The sequence below is a fragment of the Cornus florida genome, unplaced genomic scaffold (assembly GCF_030987335.1).
Source record: "Cornus florida cultivar Cherokee Brave unplaced genomic scaffold, ASM3098733v1 CherokeeBrave_3.0.0_Hap2_Chr05, whole genome shotgun sequence".
Classification (NCBI taxonomy): Eukaryota; Viridiplantae; Streptophyta; class Magnoliopsida; order Cornales; family Cornaceae; genus Cornus; species Cornus florida.
The window spans coordinates 58865665-58875459 of record NW_026775575.1 but is presented as its reverse complement, the minus strand read 5'-3'; the positions used below and the strand labels follow the sequence as shown (position 1 = coordinate 58875459).

At 38.9% G+C, this 9795-nt stretch overlaps 1 protein-coding gene across 1 annotated transcript; it reads left to right on the top strand.

The window, feature by feature from the left end:
• The first annotated feature begins 2308 nt into the window (after positions 1-2308).
• On the top strand, positions 2309-5758 carry LOC132309327 (uncharacterized). Its single transcript, XM_059807644.1, has 6 exons — positions 2309-2567; positions 2844-3920; positions 3985-4259; positions 4404-5210; positions 5319-5366; positions 5468-5758. Exons 1-6 carry the CDS (start codon positions 2309-2311, stop codon positions 5756-5758), a joined length of 2757 nt encoding a protein of 918 aa, XP_059663627.1.
• Positions 5759-9795: the final 4037 nt, after the last annotated feature.

Below are 9795 nucleotides of genomic sequence, written 5' to 3'. Positions count from 1 at the left end.
CAATTGCCTAGTGAATCGGTCGAGACATTCATTGCAAGATTCAGGAGAGCAAGATTAAGATGTCGTGTACCTCTTCCAGAATAGGAGTACATTCGTTTGGCTTTGAACGGCCTTGATTTTGAACTTCGGAAGAGGTTTGAAGGAGTTCCATTTCGTGATATGTATGACCTTACCGAGAAAGCTACCAGGTATGAGTTGGTTCTCAAAGAGGAGAAAGAACGAAAAAATTCCTCTAAAGGTACGTACTATAGGGACCCCAACTATGAAGTTTATTCAACTGATGTGGTTGAAGAGGAAGATTTTGAAGCTAATTTAGCCGAAGTCATTCTAAAGAAACCTTATGTATGTGACGCTTTAACAAAACCAAATGTATCCACCAGTGGTACTCAGCTATCGACTTCATCGGCCAGGAAGGATACGGCTGATACTGGTAAGGTTTATACGTTTGATCTGGCCAAAATAGAATAAATTTTTGATCATTTGTTGGCCGACAAACAAATCGTTTTGCCAAAAGGACACAATATACCATCGACCAATGATTTAAAAGGAAGAGAGTTCTGCAAATTTCATAATTCATGGAATCATACTACTAACAATTGTTATGTATTTAGAAATGTATTGCAGAAATCTATCGATGAAGGTGTATTGAAATTCCCTGAAAAGAAGCCAGATGTAATGGGGGTCGATGGCGATCCATTTCCTAATATTGTCAGTACCAATGTAATCAGCCTGGCAACTGAAAAAGCCGCTGATAATGGTAGACAGGAAAGATTACCAAAAGTCCTTGGTAGTTCATCGGCCAGTAATGATGAGTAGAAAGTTAAGGACTTGGAAATTCAGTTAAGAGAAGCTCAAATTGCCCTCATCAACCATGGTTGTTGTCCAAATTGCAAAGGCCAAAGGAATGACTCAGACAAGAGGGGCTATTTCTAATCAACCAAAAAGCGCAGTGTCCATGAAAGGTTAGGCCATCAGCCTAGACAGAATCACGAAGAAATCAATCGATCAATATTTAGAGAAAATGGGCCGAGGGCAGTGAGAATCATTCGGTCATCGGTGGCCGAGAGAGTCCTGCCAGAACAACATTTTTATCCTAGTTTCAAAAGGAAACCAACAATTCAGTCAGAAATATGGGTTCAAAAAGGAGAAGAATCTAGCCGTGTAAGAACGGTTAGACCTCCTTTGGTTGACCATGGCAGATGGACTCGAGTAAGTCACCCAAAGTTTACTAAGCAGCCTCCTACACGTACCCAAAAAAGGAGGATGCAAAGGAAAAATGCAGAACTCAAAAGGAAAGAAGACAAGATCGACCATGATCAACTAGAAAGGAAAAATGAACCAGTGGTGGCTGAAGACATGGAAGTTGCTACATCATTTGAGAATAAGGCATGTTTTTATGAAGAAAAAGATGATCAGCCCGACCAGGATCCAAAGCACGCGGCCAAGTACATAATTCGTTTTGGTTCTCTCCCGGATAAGGTAAATTGTAACATGGTATTTGTTTTGCCTTCTGTGTTTGAAGCAAGGATAGAACCAACGATGAACAGGGATGTTAAGTAAGCCAAGCAGGAAGAAAAGGCTGAATCTTCAGAAATTAAGAACGATTCGACAAGTTCATCGGCCGGGATAGGATTGATCTCTCAGGATCAGCCATCTAAGGCCGATAAAATCATTTTTGAAAAACCACCTTTGTCCATGACACAGCAGTTGAGGCTGTTGTATGTTAAAGTATGGGTTGAGGGTCAGCCAATCAATAGGGTTTTGGTTGACAATGGTTCGGTGGTGAATGTAATTCCATCAACTACTTTGAAGAAATTGGGTAAAACCATGGACGATGTAGTTCCAACCGACGTGGCCATCAGTGGTTTTAATAGAGGATCTAGTAACACTAAAGGTATTCTACCTTTGGAAATTACTATTGGCGGTAAGACATCCTTTACGGCTTTCTTTATCATTGATTCAACCGCGGCCTATAATCTCCTTTTAGGCCGAGATTGGATTCATCCTAACATGTGCATCCCATCAACTTTGCATCAAATGTTGATTTTTTGGGATGGAAATGAGGTAAAAATTGTTGAGGCCGATAACAAACCCTTTATAGCTAGGGTGTAATCGGCTGAGGCTGCACTTTATGATGAAACTGTTGTACCTATCAAATTTGTTGGCATTAACAGGATGGGACGACCAGCAGCGGCAACAATGAAGAAGAATTTAATTAATGCTGATATTAAAGAATTATTGTCAGAAGCAGCTCGGCCGAAAATTGATATTTTCAGGTCGACCATCAAGGACATTGAAGATGTTACTGATGGATCACAAAACCAATGAAGAAAAGAAGCGGCAAGCTTTCAGGGCCGCTTGCATAAGACTGAAAGCATATCTAGCTGAGAAGAGATTGGCCAGAGAAGAACAGTTATATGAAGAGGTATCGGCCAGCACGGCCGATATAATTGAAGAAGGTTTCGAAAAGTTGGATGCAATTCAACTTGAAGATTTGGAGTCAGCCCCTTCCAGGATGGAAGATAATAAAGCAGAGGTGCAAGATCCTTTATTGGAAATAAATGTTGGTACTAAAAAAGATAATCGGCCATTATTTGTTAGTGCTTTGCTTGAGCCTAAATTCCAGGCCGATTTGATTAAATTATTAAATGAATATAAGGATTGCTTTGCTTGGAGTTATGAAGAGATGCCTGGCTTGTCTAGAAAATTGGTAGAACATAGATTACTGATCAAGAAAGATTTTCAGCCATATAAATAACCACTAAGAAGGATGTCTTCGGAAGTAATGCTCAAAATTAAAGAAGAAATTGAGAGACTTCTTAAGGCAGGATTTATTTGAACAGTTAGATATGTTGAATGGCTGTCTAATGTTGTTCCGGTAATGAAGAAGAATGGCAAACTTAGAGTTTGTGTGGATTTTCGCAATTTAAATAATGCCACTCCAAAAGATGAATATCGAATGCCTGTGGCCGATCAACTTATTGATTCGGCCGCTAAGCATGAAATATTGTCTTTTATGGACGGCCATTCAGGTTATAATCAAATCTATTTAGCCGAGGAAGATGTTCATAAAACGGCTTTTAGATGTCCTGGGTCAATTGGTACTTTTGAGTGGATTGTGATGCCATTTGGCCTAAAAAATGCTGGGGCTACTTATCAAAGGGCAATGAATTCTATCTTTCATGATATGATTGGCCGATTCATGGAAATTTATATAGATGATGTAGTTGTGAAATCATCGGCCAAGAGACAGCATTTGGAACACTTGAAAAGGGCCTTTGAAAGGATGAGGGTCCACAAATTGAAAATGAACCCATTGAAGTGTGCATTTGGAGTTTCAGCCGGGAATTTCTTGGGGTTCTTGGTACACAAACGAGGTATTGAAGTTGATCAGAACAAGGTCAAAGCTATTATAAATGCTAGGGCCCCAGCCAACAAAAAACAAGTGCAAAGGTTCCTCGGCCAGGTAGGTTTTTTTAGAAGATTTATTTCTAACCATGCTGGCCGAGTGTATGTCTTTTTGACTTTAGTGAAATTAAAGTCACATGAGAAATTTCATTGGGACGAATCCCATCAGAAGGCCTTTGACAAAATAAAAGAGTATTTGGCAAACCCCCCGGTTGTAATGCCTCCAAGAAAGAAGTGGCCATTAAAGCTTTATTTATCGGCCGCAGAAGAATCAATTGGTAGTATGCTCGCACAAGACAATGAACATGGAAAGGAGCAGGCTGTCTACTACCTGAGTAGAGTACTAACTGATGTAGAATGCAGATATTCCTCAATTGAGAAGCTTTGTTTATCTTTGTACTATTCGGCCATGAAGTTGAGAGTATACATGCGGCCTGTTGATGTTTACATTCTTTGTCAGACTAACGTGATCAAGTATATGCTATCAAGGCCATTGATCACTGGCCGAATAGGTAAGTGGGCTTTGGCTTTGATGGAATTCAATTTTATCTACGTCCCACAAAAAATCAATAAAAGGAAGGGTTCTGGCTGATTTTTTTGCCGATCATCCTTCAACTGATATTGATCCATGGGTTTATGATGAATTGGAGTCATCAGCTATATTCTTAACTCCTTGGATCTTGATGTTTGATGGATCAAGCACGGCTGATGGAGCAGGAGCAGGTATTGTTATTATTTCGCCAGCTGGCAGAAAGGCTTCATTCTCTTTCTTTTTAGATTTTAAATGTTCGAATAATCAGGCCGAATATGAAGCGCTTATAATTGGCCTGGAGATTTTAATTGAAATGGCTGTTAGAGATGTAAAGATTTTGGGAGATTCAAACTTAGTCCTTAGCCAAATTTCTGAAGATTTTAAGTGCCTAAGTTGGCAATTAAGGCCGTTTCATTCTCTGGCCACTTCATTAATTAATCAATTTGATAATGTTCAACTTAAGTTCTGGCCGAGAGGGCAGAATAAGGAGGCCAACAGCATGGCCCAAGCAGCCTCAGGAATAAGAGTACCAACCGGAATAGAAGATCAGTTGATAAAGATAACACGAAGATCTTTGCCATCAGCCGAATTGAGAAATACTATGTTGTTTGATACTTGGACAATTGATGTAGAAGATTTGGCCGACGATGACTGGAGGTTACCATTTATAATGTTTCTTCGAAATCCAAACATCAAGGCTGATAGAAGTATTAAAAGAAAAGTGATCAACTTTATGCTTCTAGATGGGGATCTATACAGAAAAGGGTTAGAAGATGGGCTCCTACTACAATGCATAAGCACGGAGGAATCACTTCAGGTTATGGCCGAGGTACATGAGGGCAGCTGTGGGGCTCACCAAGCTGGGATTAAAATGAGATGGCTGATTCGCAGGTATGGATATTATTGGCCGAGAATGAGGAAAGATTGCATAGATTACTTAAAAGGTTGTCAAGCTTGTCAAAGACACGGGCCGATTCAAAATGTACCAGCAAAAGAATTACAGCCAATAATCAAACTTTGGCCATTCAGAGGTTGGGGCCTTGACCTTATTGGTAAAATTAATCCACCATCAAGCGAAGGCCATCACTGGGTGATTGTTGCCACATATTATTTTACTAAATGGGTTGAGGCCAAGGTTTGCAAAGCGAAAAATCAGCCACCAGTGGTAAATCAATCACAGCAAGGTTGGTCGATTTACAATCAGCCACCTGCGGTAAATCAGCCGGAAGTGATACATCTGCCAAAATCTTTTAACCTGGGAGGCAATCAGGTATGGTGGAGAGCTCCGAATCCACTTTATGCTCAGGAATTACCACAGTCAGGACTTGAAGGGAAATATTTGGCTAATCAGCCATAAGATTGGTCGAATTATAATCAGTCACTAGCTAAAAATCAGCTGCCAGTGGCATATCAGCCAAAACCTTTGGTACTTGGGGGGCAGTCGATGGCCAATCAGCCACAAATGTAAATAAGCCGCTAGTGGTCGTTGATCATCCTAATCAGCCAACAATAGTCGATAATGTTCAGGTGGCCAACATTATTGAGCAAGAATATGGTAATAACCTTAGGGGAATAAGCCGACCAATGTACAAAAAGCCAAAACCAGCCACATCCGGCACTCGAACATTTACTGTATCGGCCAAAAAAGGAGCTAATGATAAAGTCATGCGGGTCAACAATGATCTTTTCATAGCAGGTAGTAATGTGATTGGCCAGGCTCCCAAGGAAAAGTTTGATGAAGGGAATCAGCCTAAGGTTGCTGAGAGCAAACCGTCAGCCACTCCAAGTGCTAAAGCGGTGGAAGAATTAGAAGAATAATTGAAGGAAACACAATCTGCTCTAATTCAACATAGTTGTTGCCTTCAGCGGAAGGTTATTAACCGAGGTAAAATTCAAATTTTTCATAAAATAAAAGTCCAAACTTGGTTTTTTAACAGAAGTGTTCAAGAGAGATTCACTTCTCAACGAAGTAAAAGAATTTCAGGATAAAATCGGCCAGATTACCAGAATGCTTGGCCGAGAGTGGTATATAATCCTCAGCCAGAACCATCATTGGCTGAGAGAATTCTTTTAGCTCGTCATCCTCAACCAAATTTCAAGAAAAGAAAGCGGGGATGGAAACTAAAAAGGGTTAAGTGGAGAAGAAATTCGCGGAAGAAAGTTTAAAAATTCAAGAGGATCAGCCATCAGAAAAGCTCTATACTAGCAGAATGTTGTTCTTTTAATGGAGAAGCCAGTTAGATCGGCCCAAATAATATTACATAACAACTTGATCCCGGCCGATCACGACCATACCTTACTAGTAGAGTTGGGAAACTTCAATGGTGAGGTCTATCATGTATTTATAAATGGCCACTGTTTTGAGAGGTATCAGCCAGCTTTGTGGGAATAATAGAAGAACCAGGATAGGCCAGCCCTGGCTGACGCAAAATAAAGACCAACATAGAGGTGGTTCGGAAGAAATAAAGTTTAGAAGCTCGCTGGCTGCCAGTTTCTTTCATGTTATAAAAATTCCAAAAATCTTATCGGCCTGAGTGGCCGATAAGACATTTGAAATTTGGAGGGCATTTGTTGGCACCAAAACTTGGCAGCCATCTCAGCGATGACGTGAACCAATGAAAAGCTGATAAGTATTTTTAACATGGCGTCAAGGGAATCAGCCAGTTAAGAAATATTAGGAGCAAGTATTGGAGAAAGTTACTCAGCCACTTCATTAACAAGGCAGTTGTTAAAATATAGCAACAAACATTTGACTTTATTCAAGTTGGGTTATCAACAGGAAAGGAAAGACTAAAGTTTTAAGGAAATCAGACAACTGAATTCCTATTTTATAGGAATTCTAGTTGGATGGAACAAGGAAAAATATGAAAGGAAGCCGCGTCATGAATATAAAATCGATAAATGGCTTTTGGGCCATTTAAGGGAATGAAACGGGCTGCTAAACTTAAGGAGGGGAGTTGCTAAAAATTAGCAACTTTTTAGCAACTTTCTAGCAACGTTTTAGCAATATCTCGGCAACTTACATGTGATTAAATCGAGGAAGGTTGTTTTTACAGAGATTTCCTACTGAAACAAAACAAGAAAGGAAGCGGAATAACAATAGGATTTGACTGAGTTCAAATTGTGAAGAGAAAGAATCAAAGAAGGAGAGATTTTCTAGCAATAACTTAGGAAAATAAGTTGAGATAGAACTTCTATAAATAGAAGTATTGTATTCCATTCCAATTTGTCCAGCACCACCACAAAACATGCATTTCAACTAAAATGTTTTCAATTGACTCTACGTCATTTTCCTATCAATTTCTTTATTTCAATTTAATGGCAATTGATTAGATCATTGTCAACTATTTCGATTCAGCCATTTACTTTCTTTCAATTTCAATTATGCCAATTTTAATTACGCAATTTTAGTTAGGCTTTCAATTCAATGGCAATTGATTAAATTCTTGCCATTGAATTGTAGTGACAATTGATTAAATTCTTGTCATTACTTGGCTGATGGCAATTGATTAAATTCTTGCTATCACGTTTCAGTGGCGATCGATTAAATTCTTGCCATTGTGTTTGGCTGATGGCGATTGATTAAGTTCTCGCCATCACGTTCGGCCGGCGATCGATTAAGTTCTTGCCGCCTGTCTTCACTTGGCCATTCTATCCATTCAAACATTCATCAGCCGTTGCATTTCTTTAGACACTCTAAAAAGTCCTTGCTACAAACAAGGCATAAAAGAACCTTGCTGGGAGTTCTTACTAGTCTCTCTCCCACACAATCGCCTGAGAGTCAGCCATCGGAAAAAGGGATAGGCTGGTGTTCAATTACATATTTTGGGTATTTTGTACAAATACTCTGGCACGCCCGCGAAGAGTCCATCGACCGGCGTCGGGAACAAAAACCGCGCGAACACTATATTATCATATATGCATTTATTTATTTAGGGCCATGATATTCAAGCATAAATGTCTAACCTACTTGCTAGGCAGAATACATGTGGTCGTCGAGGCAAAAAAAATAATCCCATTTGGCATCAACATCATCACACATCGTCTATTCATCTTCTCGAACAAACTGATATGAAGATCGGCTATCACCGACACCAAATCTAGACGGCGACTACAGACCACACAAGCGAGCAAGGACCAGAAATCTGAATCTGCAAGTAAGTATGATGACTGAATAGTCGTTATTGAATGGCGAGCAAGGACCAGAAATCTGACGACAGCGATGCTCGACGCCGTGGTGGTGATGGTGATCCAATTCTGTCAACAGTGACGAGAGAAGAGTTTGAATGGCTTTATTTGTTTAATGGGTCTGTTTGTCGGTATAATTGGTGGGGATTTGGGTTTGCAAGTGGTTGATTGGTGTAGTTGGAAATCTGATTAGGTTGTTAATGGAGGGAATGAAACGGCCGAGTCGGCGAGGCTTATGGTAAACGACGAAGTCAAAGGCAGAGACAGAGGGCAGTGGCTCACGGTTTGGAGAAAGAAATTTAAGGGGAGAGAGAGGACGGGTTGGTAGAGATTAACGACAGCATTACCGACCAAGAACAAAAGATCAATGAACTAATTTTGCGATCCAAAAGAAAAAAAAAATTTCGCGAAGAAGAGGAGAACCATACAGTCTCAGATTCTCTTCAGCGGCTGAGAGTTTCACTTTGGCATTCATCACTGACTTAGTTCTGACACCTGAGATTCTGGCCATGCTCTAGCATCAGTGAGTGTCAACAAGAACAAAATCTCCGGCAAGAACTTGGTTGGTCAGACGAGTCTAATTTTGGTTTAGGACAACGTAGGAGATTGTTATGACATGGCTGGCCACGTATGCTTCGGTTTAACAAATCTGCCAAAATGATCGGCGCTAATATCATTTTCCATTTATTTTTCATAGTTATCATATATGTATTTATTACTTACATTATTACTCAATATATACATTAATTACTTAAACTCCATGTGTGCCAGTTGTATGCATTGCTATACTATCATATATATCTATCTATATATATATATATATATTATACATGTTTGAAAATATACCACTAAAAAACTTTCCAATTGGAAAATATTACAAATAAATCATGTATCTATTATTGAGAAAAATTAACTTATTTATTACATATATCATTAATGAAATAAATAATAATAAATATATTTGCGTATGGATTTAAATAAATAAAAAATAAAAAATAAATATATCATGAGACGCTCTCAACACGCTCCCGCTTTAAAAAAATTTATTACATATATCATTAATGAAACAAATAAAAATAAATATATTTGCATATGGATTTAAATAAATAAAAAATAAAAAATAAATATATCATGACCTAGTATAATTTTATTTAAACCTAATATATAAATGCTCTCAAGACACTCCAGCTTTAAAAAAATTTAGACTTTGACGCTTTCGCGCTCTTGTTTTCGCTCTCGTTCTCGCACTCACTTCTGCTCTGTGTGACTTAGGTTGGGAGAATGTGGGGCGTTGCATTGCATTCCATGCATACTTTTATTGAAATGTATAAATGCTATTGTTGAGATCGATTCATGAATTAAATGCTATGAAATCCCCAAGTATGATCTTGGTTTTATTTTATCCCCAATGTGTGATGTGTGGCTCAAGGGAGTCTAAAGTTAGCGCCTTAGGCATCTTCTACTGAGCCTCCGTGCTCACCCCTTCTATTAACATTTTTCAAGTTATGACGGAATCGTGGTTGATGAAGGACCCTCACGAACATAGTTAGGGTTGACGGAAGCTTACTTTTATTATTTTTGTATCAAATGCAAAGTTAATGTAAATTCTTGTAAAATATTGTAAATTTGACCATAAGGGTCTAAGTTTGTAACTTGTACTTAATTGT

Bases quoted from the DNA above. Each gene is read 5' to 3' on its own strand.
- LOC132309327 (XM_059807644.1), top strand. From the start codon at position 2,309: ATGGATCACAAAACCAATGAAGAAAAGAAGCGGCAAGCTTTCAGGGCC. The intron at 3,921-3,984 runs GTAAGTGGGCTT...AATCAATAAAAG, and splicing joins ATTGATCACTGGCCGAATAG to GAAGGGTTCTGGCTGATTTT. The intron at 5,211-5,318 runs GTATGGTGGAGA...AATTATAATCAG, and splicing joins TTAACCTGGGAGGCAATCAG to TCACTAGCTAAAAATCAGCT.